Source organism: Castanea sativa, chromosome 8 (genome assembly GCF_040712315.1).
Source record: "Castanea sativa cultivar Marrone di Chiusa Pesio chromosome 8, ASM4071231v1".
NCBI lineage: Eukaryota > Viridiplantae > Streptophyta > Magnoliopsida > Fagales > Fagaceae > Castanea > Castanea sativa.
Genome location: NC_134020.1, coordinates 33,774,667 through 33,800,670, shown reverse-complemented (window position 1 = coordinate 33,800,670; position 26,004 = coordinate 33,774,667). Strand labels below are relative to the sequence as shown.

Here is a 26,004-nt window from a genome sequence, read left to right as displayed (position 1 = left end):
TTTCATTAGCTTGTCTAAATTATCTGTTGTTTTCCAAATAATCTAAAATATGATAACAACACAAAATATGACATATTGTAGTATGATTTTTCCCCAATTCAGATCAACTTCAAACACCATTCATTAAAAATATTTAGTGTTGTAAATAAAATGATACAAAACAAATACTTGCATCAAGTAACACATATAAATTAGTTAATAATAAGACAATAAGGGAACGAACCTCTAGTAAGAGATCCTCTTATGGGCAGTGAATATTTTTTTATAGAAAACTTTTAAAAAGTAGAATTCTAAAAAACAAATAAATATGAAAAAGACTAATTATGCGGCCAATGACGTAGTGGTTAGGTGGCTCAACAAGAGTATTCAAGAGCATAACAATAATAAATGTTATGTTTCAACTTTTAGATATATATAGATATAGATTTTGCCCTTTATCTTTTTATTTTGTTTTATTTTGGCTCTTTTTATTTTGTTTTATTTTGGCTCTTTTTATTCCCATTATCTTATTATAAATTTGTCACTCTCTCATTCTATGCATATTTTTCCCACACAAAAAACTCAAAATAAATCAAAGTAATGAAAATAGAGAACATATGATTAAGAATGTATTCTAATGTGATTGAGACTATACTTTGGTAGCCTGTGATAGAAAAAAAAGAACTATTAGTGAAAAAGAGAAGTGGTTAAAATTAAGAATAGACTTAAAGAGTAACTAAATATAGTGAAAATTCAGAGTTTTATAAGCACATTGAATTACATACCAAACTTTGATGAAGGCAGTGTGTTGGATAACAATTTTATTGTGAGAAGTACATCTCAATCTTACTATAAAAAAAAAAACCCCATTTTCTTCATGATTTTCTTTTCTATTTGCTCTTGCCTAAGAAGGTTCATAAACAAACTTCAGAGAGTGAATTCCAAATTCTGAAGTTTTAGAGTGTAAAATCCAAACATTTATCTAACTTTAAGGGTGTAATTTGCAATTTATCATTTTTTTTTAAATCTTCAATTGTAAACATTTAAATTAAAGTAAATTAATGAGTAACGGTAAAGTATATCTAAAATTAAAACTGCTTAAGATAAATATATAAAGCCATTTTGTTTTTATATTATCATGATATGAGACTTTTACTATCTATTGAATATTTTAAGTATTTTATATTTTTTTAAATGAAGGAAAACAAATAAATAGAAAGAAAAATGATGATGTGGCTTGATAAGAGCGTACGTAGCAATAGTAAATGGTACGATTAAGCTTATATATATCGAATGTTATATAAGAGCATTTGCATCAGTCCGTGTCAAAAATTTTGTCTATTTTAGTATAAGAATCTACTTTTTTCTATTTTACATGCTCACTTTTCAAAACACCTCATATCAGATTATCTATTTAACACTTAATCTCATTAAAATATCAATTTTCTTGATTTTTTTATTATTTCTCTTTCTTCACACACAATAATCATTGCTCACTCTTTTCCTTAATCATTGGAATATGTATAGAAAGAATAAAAAACTAAATGCAAAATGAATAATGTTACTATAAATTTACATAGTTACCATAACAACCATGTATTTTTGCATAATGATTTTGGTGAATTTTGGTCTTAATTGGTTAAAATGTGATACTTTACCTATTATAGTGGCATTGATACAAATGTTATAAGTGTTTGTGGGGTGTGAGGGATAAAGATCAGGATTCAAATTTTTAGGAGTAAACTTTACGCACATATACACTTTAAATTAAGCTAAAATGTATCCCCCAAAAAAAAAAGTAAAGACTAATCTATTTCTATATATTACTAAAAGCTGAAGCGTAGCGTTTAATGCTGCTACTCTCATGTTGCGCTACATCAGCTGTCACGTCATTTAAAAAAAAATTTGTCCTACAATTTTCAAATGATTTTTACAATTTTCAGCCCTATAAATGCAGTCCACTACTTATTTATTTACTCCCACTATCATCCTATAATAAATGCAGACCACTACTTATTTATTTACTTCTACTATCACCCTATAATAAATCTGTATAATTAATCCAACCCAAAGGCTTTTCAGTTCAGCTTTAGGGTTTTGTGTGAGCCTTTTCAAAAAAAAAAAAAAAAAAAAAAAACAACAACAACAACAACAACAACAATGTTGAAGCCTTTCAAGCTTAAGGTTTTTTTTTCCAATTTTCCTATAATTGTTTTTAACATTTATTTTATTAATATTTACACTTTCCCAAACATTTCTCATTCCCTTACTATTTTATCTCCCTACTACTTCTTTAATCTTTCTTCCTCCCTTACCTTTTCATCTCCCCACTACCGTTTACATTAATATTATTCTTCCTATTTCCCTTCCTCTTCCTTTATTTTTGTCTCTTCTTATTCACACCCTCTTATTATAAATTTGTCACTATTTCTTCTATTCTATGCATAGTTTTCCCTCACAAAAAAATAGTTCTCTCTCTTTCCCTGTCTCTCTCTCTCTCTCTCTCTCTAAATTTTTTGGTGGATTTTTTAATTTTTCTTGCATCTCTACTTTAGGTTGATAATTTTTTATATTCTTTAAAACTCTATTTTGGGTTAATGCGATTTAGTTTAGTTTTTTAAATTGTTGTTGTTGTTGTTTTATTTTTTATTTTTTATTCTCTTTGATTGTTAAATGTTATCCTATTGTGTTCTAAAGAATTAAATATAATATATAAAAATATAATATTATCCTACTACATAGCATGATTTGCATAATTTAGTATTTATTTTGTTACATATCATGATTTTTTATAGTGCTCAATTTAGAAGTTAAACTATGAGACTTTACTAATTTTTGTTTATTTTCTAATCCTTTATGGTGGATAAAGTACTCATAATAGTAATATTAGAATGACTCTATAATGTCATTCATTTAAAGAAAATCAAAGGTTAGCCAAACGAAAATAATCGGATAGGTGACAAATTTTAACTTTTGCAATTTTATTTTAATTATTATTAGTTTATAACAATGCTTGTATAGAAATTTAATTCTTAGATTTTGCTAATAATTGTTTATTTGATAATATGTTTTGGGTGGCCGAAATTATAATTTTTACAAAGAAAATAACCTTAATAGATTATCAAAAACAAAATTTTATCCTAATATTGATTCAATTATCATTGTAAAGTTTTATTAATTTTTTTTAGTTTACATTTTTTGGTGTTTTGGATTGTTTATATATTACATTTATGATTGTTCCTATAATAAATAAAAATATAATTACGAAATACATTACTCATTATTATATTAGTTTAAATTGTAAAAAAATATTAATAAAACCACCATAATAATAATTATCACGCGCAACGCGCGGGTTCGGAGTGAGTTAGAATATAATATTCAAAGTTGATTGACCCATTTAATGGATAATATTCCCAAGCAGCTTGAGACAGAAGATCCAGAACAAAATCACGGGCCAATCAAGACAAGGAGATTCTCACGCAATGCACGCCAGAAGGATATTCACATGGATCAAAATGAGACGACTTATAAAAGCTTCGTCTTCTTCTTCAATCTTCAGGTACCAAGTTGTTAGGTGGGGAGGCCCAAATATAATTCTTACTCATAATGGCTTTTGATTTGATAATTTTGAATGCAGTTTCATTTTTTTTAGGTCTCACTGTATTATAATAAAAGAAGAAATGGTTCAATTGATGATGATCGTAACTTTTATTATGAAAACAGTTCCCAAACAAATTTTTTATTTTTGGAAAATAATTTTTTTTTTTCTTTTCAAGTTACCAAAAACGTGTTTTAGACTTTGAAAATATACCTATATTTTTTTTTTTAAAACAAGCTTTAGAAAAAGTTTTTGAAAACAGAAAACAAAAACGAAAACAAAAACAGTTATCAAACAGAAGACCATTTATCAGTTCTTTGCCTTCTAACTTTGGATTTACAGGAGAAACTACTACATAAGATATATTCTGAGGCCTAATACTAGTTCTCGACATGATCATCGATCATATGTATAATGATATACCTTAATCCTATCTTGGCTGAGATTCAGAGTTCACCTTCTGGGCTGCTGCTGCACCACCAAAACTGAAAACTGAAAAACTGAACTGGCCAGCATGTCCCCAAGTACTCCAAGCTCAGGGCTTTCGCTCCGTTCTCTAAGTCCTAATGTAACTGGAGAGTCTGGTTCATGGTATTTACCCACTATGACTAGATCAAAATTGTTTGCTATCTTATGCATAACATGTCTTGTATCTACCCCATGTCTCACAGTCTCCTTTTTATAGTATATTTTCCGTTTGCGCAATATACTAAACCATAATTCATTCAACACTTCCTTGTCAAGATTTTCTTGATAACTGTTTGTCTTGTAACCCCACGCTATAAACTGAACCACTGTGAGGTTGACATTTGGATGCCCGGCCATCCGGATGCTATACACTAGTGCCTCTCGATCATCCGCACCACCTAGGAAAAGCATGGCAATCCGATATGGTGAATTACCATTCAGAACGCTTGGGTTGCCACAAATTTGGCCTCGGTCAACAAGAACTCCAATAGAGCAAGGGGTCTTCTTAAGCAAATTTTTGTTTATGGTCCTAATGAAAGGAGTGTTTGCTTTGGCTGTTCCATCAATTGCCCATGTTTTGTGATAGGGAACAATAATGATGCTTGTTTTCTGATCCACTGCAAGAGTGCATATATCATCATGCATGCTTGCACATGGTGCAATTGCTTTGAAGTTCTGTATCATAACACTCCCTTCGCTGGAACTCTCATAATGATCGAAGGCATTGCCAATGTGTCCAGAGCAACATAGATTAGAAACTAATGAGATGTGTTGCCTATCATGTTTTACAAGGATAGATGCTGCCTTTCTTGTGATCTCCACGAGCTGAAGGACAGAGACAAAAATAGGGTTTTCTTTTGTGGGGTTGGACACTTCAAGAAGGTTAATTAATGAAGATACATTCTCTTCTGAATGGATGCAGACCAGTGTTCTGAGACCAAAGTTTTGGTCGGAGTTTGAGATTGTCCTCCTTGTGTCACCCATGTATCTTGTGGAAGTGTCATAGAGGTGACGTATAAAAATTGAGGCCAACCCTGTTATGATTATCATGTTGATTATTAAAAGCGTATATGTTTGCCTTGTTATGATCTGTCAATGAACAAACAAAGAAAAAGGTTAATGCGCCATTAACATTATCTTACAAATCAAGCATAACTTCAGTCTTAAATTATTTTTTCCTAAGATAATCATAGTTTTTGTAACTAAGTAAACAGAGCTTTAGGAAAAGTACTAAAGTATAGTTTTTGGAAAGTATTGAACGTGGAAAGTGAAAAATGAAGTGAGCATTTAAATAAGGGCCATGCTAATATTCAATGATTAACGATTTATTATGGAAAAAATTTGACATCACTTTTATGAAAAATATAAAAAATTATCAAAAAAAATATATATATATTTTTTGCATAAAAATTTATTTTAAATAAATTATTAACCATTGTACCTAAGTGCATCGGTTAGGATTTCCCTTTATATAAAATTAATATTGATCCTATAGATTCTTCACACTAATTCTTATTGTTTCTTGTGTTACCTGGGCGGCTTCCAACGTACTGTATATAGCGAGTTCCATAACGCCTTTGCAACACATGATGAGAGTGAGTGTTAAAGATTCCCTGAAGGGCATCTTATAGTAGATCGATGGCAAAATGGTGCCAGTGAACTTGCCAATGTAACCAGCAAAAATGATGATCTCGATTTTTACTGCAGACATTTTTGCCATGGAAGAGAAAAGTGTCGTGAACCCCTTGGCAGTGCAGTAGAGTTGAAGTAGCGACCCAGTAAAAAGAACATCAAGTTTTTTTATTAAGTTTGCACCTAATGTTGGCCCATTTGGTAAAGACACGCCTAACGCAAAAGCACCAAACCGAGCATGTTCGCCAACACACTCTGCAAGAAGTCCATTCCCCATAACTATACAAAGGATGGCTATAAAATGACTTTCCTTAATGGGTTCTTTTACAGGGGTGTAACTGACAATCCATATCACTAGTGGTCGCAGTAGGAAGAATAAGATGCAGTAATAACCGGGCACCAATACTAGTGTTTGTAAAGGTTTGGTTGGGGAGTATTTCAGTGCTGTATCAACATTTCTCATAACAAATATGAGAACCCCACAACTTGCATCACTTACCAAAGAAATGGAGGAAGCAAATTGGCCAATTTCTGTATTAAGAATGTTGAGATTCTCAAGGAGGCTGGTGACGCCAATGAAAGAAGTCATAGAATTTATAGTAACCACGCTTAAGAGTCTAATTCCTCTATCTTCTGAAGGGTTTGTATGTTGTAGGATCTTGTATGCAGTCCCTCCAAATGCCAAGGGAATCATAGTCCCTACTAGACCTATTATCAAGGCTTTTCTTCCAATGCTCTTTATTAAGCTTGCATTAATCTGCAATCCTAATATAAAGAGGTGAAACATGAAGCCAAACTCTACCAATGTTGAAAATACTAATTTACTTCCTGGAGGAAATAATGCGTCTGCATACCCCCTGCTTTGACCTAGTACTGAAGGACCCATTATTATGCCGGCCTGAAAAAACAGATTGTTTTTAGTATCAGTATGTATACTGTAAGCAACTTGATTTTGATTCGGCCATATGCATTTTGAACGTGGATAATATGTTGGAAGGACCAAATGCTACAAAATAAAAAATTTGTAAAGAAACAGACTTACAATAATTTGCACAATGATCTTAGGTTGGCGAAGAGGTCTCATCAAAAGGTGAGTGAGACCAGAGATGATGAAAATCAGAGAGACCTCGGCCAATAGAACCGGAGTGGTATAGCCCATTGGATCATCCCCGTACCAAAAACCAGCGGAGTCAATCATGTGGATGTATTGACACACCATTTGGTCACCCAGGGCAGTCCCTTTGGCGCTTGTCAACCCTTTTGTATTGTTCATGGCAAGCTGAAACAATCTTAATTTATTGAATGTAAAAAATTATGAAGGGGATAGTGATTAGCTTACAACACAATACAGCAACAGGGTCAAAACTTATTGAATGATGAAAAAGGAATAGAAGGAAACCCTTTAAAAAGAGTAGAAATGTAGGAAGAGAGAAAGAGACTAGTGTTGATAGGGTAGACCGGTAGTTAATTTGGAGGTTTGAATAGACATTTGCGAGTTCCAGGGTTGCAAAGGGCCAATCAGTTAAAACTTAAACGTTGTCCACTAAAATTGGCTTTTGAAAAGGTTTAAAAAGGAAAGGGTTGTTGTGGTAGTTTAATTTTAAGAGCATTTTTGAAAAGGTTTAAAAAGGAAAGGGTTGTTGTGTTAGTTTAATTTAAGAGCATTCTTGTTACACACGTATTTCATAAGAAAGGGTTGAACTCAGGTTTTTAGTTATAAAACACATATATGTAATAAGTTCTAACATATTTTTAAATTAGAATATGAAACAGTCATGTCAGTTATGTCTTACTAGTCTCATCACACGCGCTTCGCGCGTGCGATGAGACTTTTCTCTTTTAGTGGTCATATTTTGTAAAAAAAAAACTGTATTTAATTATTTTATATATATATATGATTTTTATTTTAAAAATCTAATTTATAAGTGAATAAATCAATTTAAAAATTAATAGAAGAGTGGTCCTATTTTTTAGGCAATATTTTAGTGGGAGTGGGAGTTGGAGTTACATTTTTACCAGATTGTCCTTGAGTTTTGTCTTTACTTAAACATGAGACTGTAGGGGCATTTTTGAACTAAAAAAATGAGTTTTTACCAGATTGTCATTTAGTTTTGTCTCTAAAACGTAAGACTGTAAGGGCATTTTTGAACTAAAAAAATAGGAATCCAAACAGGGGAATCCCCTTAAATAATAGTATAGATTATGTGGTCAATGTTCTTGTTGAACTTACCTAAGAATCTTTCCTTACGTAAATCCAAAAAAATAAGAAGGACGTAACGAGTCTAAAATAAAGTAAAAATTTATGTTAGGAATCCTGCATGAATCGCGATATTTATTTATTTATTTATTTATTTTTGGGTAAGATTACAGGGTCATTTTAATGGTATCAACATAAATTTCATTCGTTTCTCAAAAAAAAAAAAAAAAAAAAAATTCTTTCTTTTAATAAATAAATAAACCACCTCATAAGGCAATAGTTTTCTAACTCAAAATGTGCGGCTTCGCAAGTATTTCTTGTATTTGCAAAATCTACTATGGGCACTTAGCAGTTAGCACTTAGGATTGACAAAATTTGACACTAACCGTTAACAAGACATGTACACAACATGAATTTAGCAGGTTATGATTTGAGACTTAATGAATTCGTGTCATATTTAAATTGACATGACTAACCCGTTTAAATAAATAATGTATTGTGTTTGTGTCCAACTAACGAAACCATTTAACTCATTTGACCCGTTTAAACAAATGTCATATTACCAATATACCTTTAAAAACCTTAGGTATATAAACTTATTTTCTGTCTTAGTTGCATTCTCTCAAGCACCATGGTCGCTTCCCAATCTCAATCTGCCCTCACCTCATCTTATTTGGTTTTTTTTTTTAATTTTTAATATTTTTTTTTTAAGTTCAAATGAATTGGGTTTATACTTCTTTTTAATAAACTTATTTTCTTTCTTAGTTGCATCTCCCATGCCCCATGGTCACTTCCCAATCTTAGCCCTCAATCTCACCTCACCCCATCTTATTTGGTTGATTTTTATTTTATTTTATTTTTTATAGTTCGGATGAATTGGGTTTACACATGAGTTTACTCTTTTTATTGGGTTTTTTTTTATGGTTTATTTATATTAGACTCTTCGTCTTTTGCACAACATTAACTCACCTAGAAATTAAAAATATATATATATAGAAAGGACACGTGGCGTAAAATTAGACTACAATTATAACCCAACTAGCCAATATCCCGTGCGATACACCATGCATTTTGATAAATTTTATAAAAAATTATTTATGACTTGTTGATTTCATGAATATTGTTATGCTTAGTCACAGAATCAGAGTTAACAATATCACCTATAAACTTGTTGGTTCCTAGGTGTTTTTCTTGTATGATTTATGGTTTATATATAGATTTTATGGTGTTAATTTCTACATTTCGTATGCCACTAAAGTCTCCATCTCCACTATTTCAACACCTATGATTTTTATGACATTCAAAATAGATTTTCTTCAACTTCAGAATTGACATGATAGATAAAATTAAGGCACATTAACATTTTAATTGAAGAAAAGTTTGATTTTTAAGATCGTGATTATAATAGGATGAAAATTGAAAGAATAATATTTTAATCAATTAGCTATAAAAATTGCTATAATTTCATGATACGACAATACAAACAATATTGTCATAGTGACATAGTAATATCACAATTTAACCTTCCTAAAAGTAGCCAAAACACCAAAAATACTACAAATCCCTACCAACTATATATATGAATCATACGAAAAATCTAAAATCTAAATTGACACACAATATGAAAAACCCAATCTAAACACATGACAATGCTACATCAGTAAAAATGTATACATAAAATCTTAATATGAACATAATATTTTGGAAATTAACATACCTCTCAGAAAGGGAACCAAAGATATTATAAGAGAAATTATTTTGGACAAATGTGGACAAATGAGGATTTATATTGGACGAATATGGAGATCTCCGACTCTTGCAATTTCACATATCATATCATATTATCCACTCTAAAAAAAATATATCATATTATCTAATTTATTGAATCCGACTCTTGCAATTTTGCATTGAAGTTAGTATTATGTTGGAAATTGAAAAGTTTTCTTAGTTCCTACCTTTCTCCTGACTTTTTATGTCCATCCATATCAATCCAAAGCATTTAAAGTTATAAATATATACGAATTTTTTGAATTTTATTAATACATTGAAATAAATGCATCTACAATTACTTAATAGTTTGACATAAATTCTAAATTTAGATGAGGTAGAAGTCTAAATTAAAAGAATTTCATACAATACACCACTTGGCAGGACCTCATGCTCTCTCATATGAGATCTTTGCTTTTATATATATATATATATGTGTGTGTGTGTGTGTGTGTGTGTGTGTGTGTGTAATGTTTAATATATCATATACTACGTAATAAAAATTGTGTCAAATAGATCATGATTGCAACAAATAGCTATTTTCTCTTTATGACAAGTAGCAATACTCTTATTGCGCCACAATACTATGATTAATTAAAGACTTTAATGAATTACTTAATTCCCTTATAATTTTGGGTGGTTTCAAATTAAACCATAAATTTTAAAAAGATTTTAACTATAACTATGACATCTTTAAATCATTTCAATTCACACTCTCAATAAAAAGTGGTGTAACATTTTTTAGAATTATATCAAGTGTAATTTGAACCCAACCCTATATTTCTTAATTCGATGTGACTTTTGACAAATCTATCGTGAGATTATATTATCTTCATATATTTTTCATGCTTACAAGTTTTCAAGGTGGTTAAAAATTAATAGCCATGTCATCAATCAATTGTCTAGATTCAAGTTTTAGTAGTTTAAAATAATGCATAAAATATGAGTTTATAGATCAAATGGTAAATTACATCCGATTGGCATGAAAATTGGCATTCATGTTAAGAACATATAGAAAAATGTAATCCAACGGTTGAATTTTCAAAATATGAATTCAATAATAAGTTATTGGGTGGTGTAACATTTTTTAGAATTACGTCAAGCGTAACTCGAACCCAACCTTATATTTCTTAATTCGATGTGAATTTTGACAAATCTACCGTTAGATTACATTATCTTCATATATTTTTCATGCTTAAAAAATTTCAAGGTGATCAAAGATTAATAGTCATGTCATCAATTAATTGTCTAGGTTCAAGTTTTAGTAGTTTAAAATAATGCATAAAATATGAGTTTATAGATCAAATGGTAAATTACATCCGATTAGCATGAAAATTGGTATGCATGTTAAGACTATATAGAACATATAATCCAACAATTGGATTTTCAAAATATGAATTCAATAATAAGTTATTGGGTGGTGTAACATTTTTTAGAGTTACGTCAAGTGTAACTTAAACCTAACCCTATATTTCTTAATTTGATGTGAAGTTTGACAAATCTACTGTTATATTACATTATCTTCATATATTTTTCATGGTTTCAAAATTTCATGGTGATCAAAGATTAATAAGCATGGTATCAATCAATTGTCTAAATTCAAGTTTTTGTAGTTTAAAATAATGCATAAAAGATGAGTTTATAGAACAAATAGTAAATTACATCCGATTGGCATGAAAATTGGCATGCATGTTAAGAACATATAGAAAATGTAATCCAACTGTTAGATTTTCAAAATATGAATTCAATAATAAGTTATTGGGTGATGTAACATTTTTTAGAGTTACGTTAGGTGTAACTCGAACCCAACCCTATATTTCTTAATTGGATGTGGATTTTGACAAATCTACCGTTAGATTACATTATCTTCATATATTGTTCATGTTGACGAAATTTCAAGGTGATCAAATATTAATATCCATGTCATTGATCAATTGTCTAGTAGTTTAAAATAATGTATAAAATATGAGTTTATAGATCAAATGGTAAATTACATTCGATTGGCATGAAAATTGGTATGCATGTCAAGATCATATAGAAGATGTAATCCAACGGTTGGATTTTCAAAATATGAATTCAATAATAAGTTATTGGTTGGTGTAACATTTTTTAGAGTTATATCATGTGTAACTTGAACCCAACCCTATATTTACTAATTTGATGTGAATTTTGACAAATCTACCGTTAGATTACATTATCTTCATATATTTTTCATGTTTACAAAATTTCAAGGTGATCAAAGATTAATAGCCATATCATCAATCAATTGTCTAAATTCAAATTTTTGTAGTTTAAAATAACGCATAAAAGATGAGTTTTGAATATCAAATGGTAAATTACATCTGATTGGCATGAAAATTGGCATACATGTTAAGAACATATAGAACATGTAGAACATGTAATCCAACGGTTGGATTTTCAAAATATGAATTTAATAATAAGTTATTGGTTGTGGCTGAAGTTTTTTTTAAGTGTATGATTGTGTGAGAAAATGCTTAGTAAAATGTTATTGTGGGGGGGTAAAAGTGCTTGAATATACGTTTAGGCTTTGGGCTTGATTAGTTGGTACAAATCTGTTCAATCAGGGTCTCTAGGCCCACAGGTTAGTCCGCACTATAGTGATCCGAGGAGTTTTCCGAGAAGGAGTATATCCTCGGACAGGCCCAGCAAAGGCCTTGGGACTTGCTAAACGGTTTAAAGGCAGAATTCTGGAAGATCTATTGGGTAAAGGTGTGATCCAAGCACCCTTTAGAAGCAGAAACGTGTGAGAAATATCTGAGGAAAAAGCTGCTACCACTGCATTAAAGGCCTCGCATCTACCTCCCTGGCCGCATTAATGAAGAAATGACCTCTGAACAGTAAAATTTAGCCTTCCAGCAATTATTTGAAGACTTTAAGAAGGTGGTGGATGAGACAAGTATCTGAGAGGAAGATTTGTGTTACACGAGGATAAACATGGAAGAAGAAGAAGGATATAAGAAGATGAGAGAGGAAAGAAGAAGGGGGGATCTTCTTTTTTAGAAACTAAAAATTGCAATCTTTTGCTTAGAGAAAGAAAGACTATACAAATTGTCCTCGGCTTACGTCCGAGGAGGATTTTCTTGTCATATTCATTTATCACTTACATAGATTGCGGCATTCTAGCCTGTTGATCAACTTCCAACATCCCAAACCTAGGTTTCAAACTCATACTCTACAAATTTCATTGTATAAGGCTCTTTGGGCCTGAGCCCATCACTTGTTTTTGGGTCCGGGTACAAATTGTGCACTTAAAGTTATTTTATTTAATTTTTATTGATCGAAGAAATGAGTTATATTTTGTGGCCCTCTACAGCGGGGGTATTAAAAATTGCCGCAATATAAATGTTTCAATGACAGTTCTATTACTTATAGCGGCAGTTTAGTGCACAACATTAGTTTAATAAAATTGGTAAATCAGATGTCAATGGTGAAAAACGTTTTTTCTTTTTAAAATTTGGGGTGAAGTGTAGTTTTTCCAAATCTCAAAATTTCAAAGTAACAACGATCAAAGAGTGAGGTAGTTTTGTCAAAAAATATATACAAATTTTATTTTTTAAATAATGAGATTAAATTTCTGTAAAATACACAATATTGTTTTTTATTATTATTTTAAATGAATCCCCACAATAAGTAGTTTTTGGTTTTAGAGGGATATATTATTATTTCAAATAAATCCCCCCCAATATCGTTTTTACCTTAAAAACAAAAAAGAAAAACCCTATCTCCCTCCCCCTCCCTCTCCCTCTCCCTCTGAATAAAAAAAAAAAAGGCGGCCAATTTTTTCCAATCCCCCGCCAGGTCTCTCCATCTCACTAAAAAAAACCTCTACTTTGACTAAAAAAAGAGGAAAAAAAAAACTCCCTCAAACGCCTCTCCTTCTCTAACCAAGCCCTAAATCCCAAATCTCCAAACACAAATGCCTCTCCCTCAAACGCCTCTCTCTCTAACCAAACCCAAAATCCCCATTCAAACCCAAACTCAAACACCTTTCCTGCATAAACCACAGACCCCAACTCTTCAAATACAAACTCCCAACCAGCTACCATTACTATAAGGATCTGTCAGAATTTCCAACTGTTGCTGCAAAGAGTCCAACCTCGCCACCTTGAGAGCTTTGCTATTGTCTATGCTGCTATCAAACACGGTGTAGGTACATTTGCTAATCCTCTCAATTCTTTAAATGATACCCATGTATTGGTTGACTTAGTTGTAGTTCTTAAAATGCAATGCTAGCTGGTTTGTTTCAATCATATTTAGATATATAAGTTCCCTTGGGTGTTGTCTATTTGAGATGCCAACTGTATGTGGGGTGGGCTATGTGTCTTAAAATGGTGAATCTTGAAGTTGTCAAATATCTAAACCCTCACAATTCCTTTTGAACTAAAAGTTTTATATTAATTATTATGTGAATTAGTTTAATGGCCTTATCATTGCAATACTTCTCAATTTAGACAAAAATGAACTAGTAACTACATATTAGATTCATATTATTGCAATATCTTCTTCCAAAAAAATTATAGATTAATAAATATTAGTTCAATATCTCATACAAATATATGAATAATTTTCTATAGATTGGTTTTTTACAGTTTTTACCCTGCCAATCCTGTTTTGAATGTACATATTATATGATTTATATCATTATCATATAAAATATGAGTGGGGTGGAGGGTTAAATTGTGCTTATTCTTCGTTGATGATTGCTTACTATAAGTTTATACCAAATGCATGTTTGAGTCTAAACAAATCCTTATCCTTTGTTCTGTGTTTTAGGACTATGTATGATTTGTTGTCTTGTTTGAATTTTTTATTAGTTATGTATATAATGCAAGTTAATTTAATTTCTTTGATTGACTTGATTTCATGTGTTATAATTCAGATCCTCAGACCCGCCTTATTAACCAATATTATTGACAAAGTTATATTATAATGAAAGTTGTTTGTTATGTTCTATAATTTCACAGCTCTAACACAAAAGTTCCTTTTCTCCCTCTACTTGGATCAAGCCACATTGGTTTTTGGTGGACTTAGGAAGAATTTTGCAAGGGCAGGCCATTTAAATTAAGCATATAATACAAAGTTCAATTTGTTATCTATGTTTTCTTTTAGAATAAACCCATAAAATAATTAGTCATATATATATCTATACTGATATTGATTGAAGCTATTTATTTATATATGTTTTATTTTTATTTTTTTTTATCTTGTATATAGGCAAATATAAACTTTTGTATCTTATTGAAAATATATAAATTGTGGTAATTTTCGGAACACTATAAGGAATGTTAAATGTGGAAATTTAGTAGAGTTCTCTGATGTGAGTTTTAAATGTGTAAGGCTTGTAGTGAGCTGAAAATCTATAGATTACTTGAAAAAGTTAATTAGGATGATTATATTGACAACATATTTGTCCAATCTCAATTGTTTGGCTTGAGATTTGCTTTAGGTTGTGTTAATATTTCTATTTTGTGGCCAGATATGTGAATCCTTGATATTTCTATTTTACAAGACCCAATATTAACTGTGCTAGTTATTTTTAAGAGTGCATAATTATACATGTGTTGGCAACCGTTATTGTTGTTAGTTATATATTATGATGCTTTATAGGGAGTAGATAAAATGTCAGTTGATAAATTTTGGATGCATCATTCTACTAGATATATTAATGGGGTTGAAAATTTTCTTAAGTATGCATTTAAACATTCAATAAATAAAGATATGCAAAACAATTATTTGTGTGTTGATTGTAGCAATAAGTATTGTTGGATTGAGGATAAGGTCAAGTATCATCTTATACTAGAGTATCATCTTTTACTAGTGGGTCATGTCTTTAACACAATCATATTGGAAATACATATTTATATTATATACTTTCATCATATTAATACTAACTAATAGTAGGTAGATGTGGCAAGGGCTTATAAAAAAAAAAAGGTAGACATGGCAAGGGAAGGTAAAAGTAAAGGCAGAATCATCACAACTACCGCACACCCTTGGTGCAATAGTCACTCCACAAGTATAAGTGCTTGTGGAGTGTGGGGGGCAAGGGCCAGGGTTCAAGTCTCCAGGAGAGAGCTTCACACACATATACACTTAGATTAGGCTAGATTAGAATTCTATCTTATATCAAAAAAGGCAAAATCATCACACAAAATCTACTCGAGAGATTACCATTCTTTTTTACCAAAAATTGAATGGAGCTTGGACGACTTTTAGTGAATACCCAAGATCTGAGTTCGAAACTTTATATGCTTTCTATAGAGCTCAACATTTTAAGCATAAGCAACCAGATGAGGAAGTGAAGAAAGAATTTGTAGAATTGGTGAAACGCTGTTATTCTGATTGGATGTTTCACATTAAAAATCCTATTTTTAAGAAGTACACAAAGAAAGAAGATCCTTATAAGAATGATCCTTCTTTCATTTCTACATTCTTTTGGAAAAAAAAATGGTGGATAAATGGATGGATGGAGATTAGGGGGTGAGTATAAATGAAATACATGTCAAGAATTCTCTCTATCTCTCTTGCACTTTCTTTAACCATTATTTGTTATTATTTTTATAAAAGCTAATATTCTAGTGTATGAATTATGTTTAATGTTTTTTTTTTCGTTTTTTTTTTTTTAAGGATGGTACTAGTAGAGATGAAGAGGACAACTCAATCAATCACACGAGGGAGGTTGAAAACAGCTTGGAGGGTAACTCAAAGGAAGGCTAGTATAGATCTTGTCATAATTCTAGTTGTTTAAGTTTAAAACAAGATTTAATTTCAGGATTTCTTTGTATATTCTATATTTTAAAGTTTGAACTTATATGAATTTTTATCTTTCAATTGATCAATTTTTAGTAATTATTGTACTATTGTAACATGATAGTTAAAAATATATATATAATAATTAAAAATAAATAAATAATAAAATATTTCAAAAATGATATAAAATATTTTATAGTGACGAAAAAGTCCCTTGCAATTTATAGAATAGCGATGCCACTTAACTCCTTGCAAAAACATTTTAAGCAATAACTTAATGTTGTCACTATTATTTCTAACTAATTGCGAGGGGTTAAAGGCTCTTACAAATAAATTTTAGCGATGACATTATTTGTCTCTAAAAGTATGTCGTCAATTTGGAATTAACAAATAATTAATTACGAGGGTATAAAGGTCCTCACAAATAGTTGTTAACGACGACTATTTTCTCTCGCTAAAAATAAGTCGTCGACTTTTCTCGTCGTTTGATAATATATTTGTGAGGGCGGATTTGTTCAGTAACGACGGTGGATTGCCCTTGTAAATTATTTATTTGCGAAAGTATGGTTGCGAAATCTCTTTTAGCAACAAGAGCAAATACGACAGTCTTCGAGGGCTATATGCCCTCGCTAATAACCTTTTGCGACGATATTTGAATTTTTGTGAGGGTATTCTATCCTCGCTAGTAGACTCTTTTCTTGTAGAGCCATTTCTTGTTTCAGCTATATGTACTACCAGTAGATGCTTTAGTTCAAAGAACACGAGCTCACACACACAGAGATAGGAGTTCGGTTACCTTGCCATCCTTCCACATAACATATGTAGCAACCTCTATAATGCCTCTACAACACATGATTAGAGCAAAAGTAAAGGTCTCAGAAAAGGGCACACTGCAGTAAAGTGCTGAAAAAAGAGTATCAGTGAACTTCCCTATATAACCCATCTATATCCAAGGACGGAGCTATAGTTCAACCTTGGAGGGCAATGCCCTCATCGCCATTGCCAGCAGCTACGCCTATGCATTTACACTTCACCCATTCACTATTGCTAGTTAGATCTCCGTCATTATTGCAAGCATATCTTCTCTCTTCATACTGATTTATGTGTTTTACCTTTTGTATCTCTGTCTCAGAGGCAGATTTTATGTGTGACAGTATTTTTCTGCTAAGATATGTTGTAAATTGTGTGGTGTCTAGCATGTGTGACATGTTATAGCTTATATTATATAGAGATAGTTACTAAAGTTAGTGATGATTTGGTAATAAAAAAAATAGTGGAAAGTTAGTAGAAGCAGTTGATTGGTTGGTAGTGGGGGTAACATTTCAGTTGGTGTGGGGGCAATGGGCAAGTGTCCCTGAATAATTAGACAAAAACAAAAAACAATTGCATAAAATGTCATATAAAATTAACTAAATAAAATTGTGACACCTATCCACATTACTGATTCATAGTCCTATAACTAGCTAATATTTTGATAACATATAAATTTATAAATTGCAAACTAATTAATTGTAAATTGATAAGTAATGAATTTATACCTTTAGAAAAGCAAAAAAATTTATAATTAATACATTATTCATATTGCTCACATTCTTGTATTCATCTTTACTTAGTAATTATAATTACTCGTTCCATGAGATTCAATCATTGATGATTTTATAGATTTAAAAGAATGTCTAGTTCCCTTTTCATATATGATTGAAATATAATATATAAGAATCGATAATTTTATTTGTTAATACTAAATAAATGATTATTTGGATTTCCATGATTTTCTTTTTGTTTAAATTTCTGCCTCCTAACTAGGAATCCTACCTCTGTCCCTGTCTATATCTATATTTATATCTATCTATTATCAATAATATATATTTATTTCTATATATATCTAAAAGCCGAAACATAATATCTATTGTTACTACGCTCATGTTGAGTCACCTCATCCGCCTTGTCATTGGTCACATTATTATTATTTTCATATTTATTATTTACCTCTCATTTTTTGACAATATTAAATATATAAATATATTGGCTTTACAAATTCATCTCAAATGACTTTAACTTTACATATTCATATACTTTAATTTTGATGTTATAACTAAGTAATAAATCAATGAAAAATCAAAATAAAACTATTGTCTATACATATTTATTTTAGGCAATTTTAACTTTACATATAATTTTTCCCATATATCTTCCTTTATTTTGGCTCCTCTTATTTCCATAATCTTACTATAAGTTATTCACATTCTCCCATTCTATGCATATTTTTCCCACAAAAGAAAGGTTATCTCTCTCTCTCTCTCTCTCTCTCTCTCAAATTTTTTTAATATATTTTTTGCCTGATTTTTTATTTTTCTTGCATCTCTACTTTAGATTGATGAATATTTGTGTTCTTTAGAACTCTACTTTTGGTTTTTATAACTAAAAAATGAAATCAATGAAGAATAAAAAATATTTATAAATTTTTTTTTATAAAAAGATGTTCACAGGACTTGCTTAATCATTGATGGTAGAAAATATACAACCTGACAACTGCCTCATAGGAGGAATTCCTATTAGAGTCTTTGCTTGCTCACTCCCAAGTGCAGGAGGTCGTAGCAATATAATTCTCAAAGTACTGAGATCAAACCATAAGGAGTAGGATAAATTCAAAAGCAATATAATTAAACAAAAACTTTTTGTGAAGATATATGAAGAATAATTTTTGCCTGGTAACTGTAAACAATAATAACAATGATAACTGATTTAAATCAATAATGTAAATATTAGGGCATCGGAGTGTTTCCCTATATTGATATGAAATTCTTTGTGATCTAAGAAATTATATATTTCATAATTGATTGTTCATATACAATTAAATACTTATGATTCGATTGAACTGAGACAATTCAAGAATGCATGATAACCTAAATTAATAATGTGGTTAGAAAAGTTTTCAGAAAAACCCATTCACTTTAAAACCTAATTTCTATTTGAATCAATATGCAGGGACCAATGTGAGTGACTGGACAGCACATCTTGACCAACTCGCCCCAACGGAGCGAAGAGGCCTCCTTAGCGCGAAATCCTGACATGAATACAAAGAATTTTTTGGGTATTTCAGAGAAGCCCAAATGTGCTCTCTATGAAATCCTATGCACATTTCTTTATCCTAAAGGCTATAGAACTCTCTCTAGCAAGCATTAAGCTGTCGAACTGCTGACTCTATACAAGGGGCTTGGGCTCAAAAGCCGGCCTTACTTAACAAGCACCTTTCTTAGTAAGCTTGCTTGTTTCCACTCATTGAAGATTTTATCTACAAAAGAAGATCAACGGGGGATACTAAAGTTGCTCTTACTGACATGAGAAGGTGGGGTCGTCTTTCTTTCTATCTGCCATACGGTTCGTGTTAAAACCTTAAAGACGGAGAAGGGGAGGAGTAGTTATCTATGTAATTACGATCTTTGTTGGCTGTTGTTCTAGTCAAGCACTCTCTTTTCTTTGTCCAATTCCATCTTACCAAACAAGACTGACTTCTAACCAACCCGCGAAGGGTTGTGAAGTTGGACCAGGTACGAAGAATGAATCTATTCTCTCTGAGGCCAGGTAGGTGAAGCGTCTAGCTTAGGGGGGCGCGTTGAATAGTTGAAAGGCCTTGGGGATTCTCCAATTTGGTAATCTGCTTTCAAGGCTCTTTGCTATTACACTGAACTGGCCATTAAATTGATAGCCTTCGATCTGCTCCGAGGTTGCCGATCCATCTTCTCACTTAGTTTCTTGGGCAATTTTGGAATTGTACTCATGGTTTTTTTTCCTTAATTATTAAGAAAAAAATTTCTTAATTTTTTTTCTTAAAAAGAGTAACCATCATTATGTATAAATCTATAAGCAACACTTTTGCTTGGGAAGAACAACAAATTTCTATTGTGCTATCTCAAAGTCTTATTAAAAAATTTGAATTTGATTATACATTCATTGCAATGGATATTTGGCTTAATCACATCACATTTGATATGTTTTACATATTTGGGAGAAGGAGTTTAACTTTGATGTGAGTTTTATTTTTCCCTTTCTTTTTTATTTTGAATTGTAGTTTTGTTGAATTTTATTAATTTTTTAAGTATGTTTCTAGGTGTTTTTGATTGTACAATAGAAAAAATTGGTTTTTAGAAAGTTTTTTCTTTTAAATTAAAAGAATAATTTGCAAATTTTATATTCTTGTTAATGATACACAAAATGATATGGATATCTTTTATTAACTAATTAATATTTTTGCTAACTTACCTTTTGAATTGCTGAGAAAAATTATATTGTAAAACATAAATTTAATAAGACCACCCTAAAAATATTATCACGCATAAATATGATGGTTTTAAAAACTGGTGGTAAAAAAAAAAGCACACGTCTCTGGTTTTGGGGTTTGCGATGGGCCTTTTTTGCGTCTTGGGCTGGATTGCTCTTACTGTACCACGACTCTATGATTCTGGGGTAAGAGAGTTGGGATTGGCCTAACTGAGACACACCTTAGGCCAGCTTATGCACAAGTTGGGCCCTCTTTGTGTTGACGCATCCTATCAGGAATCTTGAGCGTGTTCACGTGCTCACGGCAGGAATAACTGTTACAAGTGTTATAGCAGGAAAATACAATATAGCAAGATAATTAAAACACTTTAACTAAAATATATTCTGCTAACAACAATAATACGTGAACAGTTCCACAAAGGAAAAAAAAGTATCTGAACATGATTACAGTAGGAATAGATTAATGACGAGATGTCATGTTAATCATTAATCAACCATGGTAAAGGAAAAGAGGAGTAGTTTGCTAAAGGAATGAACTCGACCCCTTAGTAGATTCAAGTACAAAGGGAACTAATCTCCAATGTGAGTAACCTGAAAAGAGGAATCCTGCTATAGAAATTGCTCACTTTGGAAAGTAGACTCAGATGACTTAATCTTAGATTCTTGACTCGTTAAAGAGTGGGCTATTGAGAGGGAGAGAAGTGGGCTATTGATGCATGCTTTTACTCCTATCACTCATATTTTTCTTACTTACTCTTGGTTTCCTGTATTCTTTCTTTCTTTTACTCGTTTTTCTTTGTTTTCTTCCTTTTTCTTCTTCCTATTTTTTCCTTTTCCTTTTCCTTTCACTGTGCACGTCTATGGCCTTTTATACTACTTGCCGTGACTAAATTTTCCATTTTTACCCTTTAACCTCTTTTGACTTATTGTGAGTGTTCTTTCAAGACTGCCTACTAGTCTGCCGGCTACCCAACCACCACCACCACTATACTATGTTGGTTGTGCCACGCCTTATTCCCAAACAAAAGTGGTTTTGTTTTGTTTTTACTCCCCCTTGGCGCTCCCATCCGGATAAGGGTTAATCCTCTCCCTTACCAACCTTTATAGTATACATCTAGTGGCTTTAGCTCATGTTTACCTCTTTTGGATGAGATGTCATCCCAGTAGGACATTTCCCTCAAAAAAGCTTGAGCGGGAACCCCAAAATAGGCTCTCCCTTCTTCCCACTGCCAAACCACACCCTTTCTTACCTCTGACTCGTGACCCACCTCCCCTGTATTGGCTAGGTACAGGTAGGTGGTGCCTAAGCCTTATGTGCATGCTCCACTTTCATATGAGTCTATTGCTTTTCTGGCTCTCACGAGTTTGCCATTTCCTCCAGGTTTGTCTGATTCTGCTGCACGCTGTGGTGTTTGTTTAACTCTTGCAACGTGAATGAGTTCTTAGGACTTTATTCTCTGTATCTTGTTTCTTCGTTAGGTTGGGCACTGCTTGGGTGTGGGTTTCTCTTCTTTAATTCAACCCATGTCCTCTTTTTATCCTTTATCCGCAGACTAGCTAGTGCTCCTGCCACATCACTGCATTGTTCCTGCTATATTACTTCTAGGCTTGCAGGTTGAAGCGTCTGCCATGCCAATTTCTCATACTATTCCTTCTTCTGGTCTTTACTACCCAGGATTCTTGCTGGGTTAGTCCATTCAACACGACGAGCTTCCTCGGCCCATTTCATTCTTTGGGCATCCTCAGCCCGTTTCATTCCTTAGGCATCCTTGACCCATTTCATTCTTTTCTACCTCCTTCATTCCCATGAGCTTTTGCTCAATTCTTTGGGCTTCCCTGGCCTAAGTACCACATCCTTTGCCTTTGGGTTTATTGGTCTTCGAACCAATCCCATTTACTAATTCCTTTCTTTAGGCTCTTCCGGCCTGTTTTTGCTTTCTTTCCACTTCTTACAATTCTCATTGGCTTGCTACTTCATTCTTTGGGGCTTCCTTGGCCCATTTTCTTTCTTTGAGGCCACTCCTTGTTTTGTGAGCTTGCGGACCATTATTCCTGCCATTCTGGCCCAATGGTCTTTGTTTTACTGTTTTCTTTCTCCACCTTTTTTATATTGTTGGGCTTCTTCTACCATTGGGCCATTTTGTCAAAAAATGGGCACCAACAAGGTTTTACCGGATCTGAATAGTGCTCGATTTTCAATTGAACTATCTAGTCTAGTCTGGTTTTTAAAACTCTGCTAAATATATTAGGTTATTCTTAGCTCTAAAATTGTAAACCGGCTAGCCAAGACAAGTATTAAAAATTATGCATTTTTTCTTTAATTTTATTTTGAACACTGAGTTGCACTTAAATTCAATATCAAACAATATTACATGTTCAAGTTTGTTTCATTTTCTTGTGTTTAAAGTACATTTTTTATCCTTAATGTTTGAAGTTATTTTTATTTTGGTCCTTTATGTTGAAATTTTTTTATTTTGTCCTTTCATGTTTAATTTTTTTAATTTTTAATTTTTTTATATTAGTTTTGCAACTCATTCCCATCTATAATATAACTATTAAGTGTCCTCTGTGTTTAATTATTTAGTGAAATATTAGCTCTAAAATGTTGTGGAATGCAAGAATTTCACTATTGTTGGTAGAACTATATATTAAGGATGGTTAGATAACAAACAAAAGTAACAACTCCAATATGAAAACAAAATTAAACATATAGAACCAAAATGAAAATTTTCAAATGTAAAAGGCAAAAATGAAAACAAACCCAAAATTTAAGAGCCAAAACTGCATTTTAGCCTCTTTATACATACATACATACATACATACATATATATATATATATATATATATATATATATATAATTTCCTTCTTTATTTATTTAACAGAAAAAGAATGAAAGAGTTTGTCATTTTTTTTTCCGATAGAACGTAAAGACAGGTCAAATAAAGGCTTAGGCTTCCTCGTCTACAAATATCCAAATTTTGATGCCTAATAAGTAATACCACATAAATAGTTCTATGGGGTCATATCGATTGGTTGAAAGGTCTGAAAGAGAACGCTATTTTGAGGGGATGATAGTCATTGGTACAAGATTCAAAGGATTAGTGCAACGTTCAAGGCAACATACCAATAATCCTTTGGAAACCAAAAATAAATTATTCAAGGTTGAAATGAGAGATTTTTTGTTCCACCACAACGGATGATAAAAATATCAGCTAGCCTACCATTTTTTTCCTTCACATAAACTCTTTAGATTAACTTGTTCATTTCCCATATATAATAATCACTACCACTAAATTTTTATACCCATTTACAAGTAAATGTTAATAATTGATCATTTTAATATAGCGAAAATTATATTATTTGAGCTAATTAGATAGAATGATTTTATAAACTTTTAAAATCCATACAAAATTAAAGGGTAAATTACAGAGTTAACCCCTATTCTTTATACTATAATTAAATTTGATCACTAATTTTTCAATTGTGTCAATTTGGTCCTTAACCTTTCAGTGACTCGTGTTAATTTAGTTCCTGTCGTTATCTTGAGATGAAAAAAACTTATATGTCAAACAAAATAATGAAATAATTATTTTTCATAACACATCAACTGCCAAGTCATATTATTAGAAAAAAAAAAATACAAAATAAAATCTGCACGTGATATAGAATACCTAAGACCAAGGTATCTTTTTCTTTTCTTTCATTTTCTAAGAAACCAAACACAACAATAATCAAGGAAAATCTCAACTACAACAAGAAACATGGAGATCTTTGCTTCAATTTTACATCACTTTCTTGACAACCAAACACTATAAAATGGATTTAATCTAAAACAAAATAGAGAACTCAAAATGTACCAAGAAAATCCACCATTGTTGAATCAAACTTTTTGCTCAAAACTGCAAAATTTTCAGATCTCCCAAACTCAAAACACAAAAAAAGAAAAATCTAGTTTATACAGATAAATTGAATACCAGAAGAAAAAAAAAAAAAGATTTTAGAGAGAAACAATAAAGTTTTAATGGTGGTTGCCAATGTGCTCTTCTTTGGGGGGGATCTGATATGGTTGAGGCGAAGCTAATGCAGAAGAGACCGAGCTGCAAAGAGATTAGAGATTTTAGAGTTTGGCAGCCCAAAAACTGAAAGAAGAAAAAATATATTGCAAGTTGATTTTTACTGGGTAAGGAGATTAGAGAGGGAGATTAAACATTAGAGAAACCAGCTTCAAAAACATCGGACTCAAACAAGGCCAAATTGATGGTCTTAAAGAAGCTATTGGTGTGCTTAACTTTATAGTCTTTGTTCGAATCCCTTTAACTGAACCAATTACCTCTCGCAAAGGCCTCGATATCTTCATTATATACCAAATGCTCGAATCAAGCTTTATCTCAACAAGGAAAGCTATGACAGGAAAAATGAGGAAAGCTTTGTATTTGGAACATTTTCATATATAAAAGAAGAAGAAAAGGTTCATGTTTCTAAAGCCAGCGTCATTAATAGATACTGACTAGTGTTTAGCAAGAGAGAGAGTTAAAAAGGGATTTTAGTGAGGTGATACTAATGCACACAAGTGCAAATTTTAATTTGGGTTTTTTTTTTTATTTTTAAATAATCTGCTGTGGCGGTATAGTTGGCAATTGATATAACATGAAATTTTTTTTTATTCGGTTTGACATATCAATTTTTTTTATCCAATAGGTAACGGTAAGAACTAAATAGGCACAACATTAAATAAGTTAGAAACTAAATTGATACAATTAAAAGATTAAAGACAAAATTAAAATATAGTGTAAAAAATAGTACTTACCTAAAATTAAAAATTAAAAGTTATGATCCAAAAAATAATTACCTATTTGAAAAAGTGAAGCCCAAGTCCTGCACTCAATTTGCCCCATTTTTGGTTTGTTCCGAAGGTCCTCCATAAGCCCAGGCTTAAATGGGCCTTATCAATTTGAATCTGACCGGCCATTTGTTAGAATTGGGTCCAATCTTGTATTGGATGGCCTCTTAGGATCTGTAGCAATTCGATACTAACTGACCACCAACTAACAAGACCAACTGACCAAGTATCTTTTACCTCTCTCTCTTTTCTTTTTTTTTTTTATAAAAAAAAAAATTCATTTGATGTCAAAGTGATAGAAAAACTATGTATATTTAAGTTCTTTGAATTGTGAATGTTTATTGGATGCCATCTTGATCATATCAACATAGAAGAAGCAAGTTTTCATGGAGGAATTCAACTTTTTTTAATCATTATTATTATTTTTTGTAGCTTCAAGACAACTCAATATTTCCTCAGATGATTGT

At 31.5% G+C, this 26,004-nt stretch overlaps 1 protein-coding gene across 1 annotated transcript; it reads right to left on the bottom strand.

Moving 5' to 3' along the window:
- Window positions 1–4,033: 4,033 nt before the first annotated feature.
- On the bottom strand, window positions 4,034–6,953 carry LOC142606234 (cation/H(+) antiporter 14-like). Its single transcript, XM_075777617.1, has 3 exons — window positions 6,723–6,953; window positions 5,580–6,578; window positions 4,034–5,137 (listed from the first exon to the last, which is right to left on the bottom strand). Exons 1-3 carry the CDS (start codon window positions 6,951–6,953, stop codon window positions 4,034–4,036), a joined length of 2,334 nt encoding a protein of 777 aa, XP_075633732.1.
- Window positions 6,954–26,004: the final 19,051 nt, after the last annotated feature.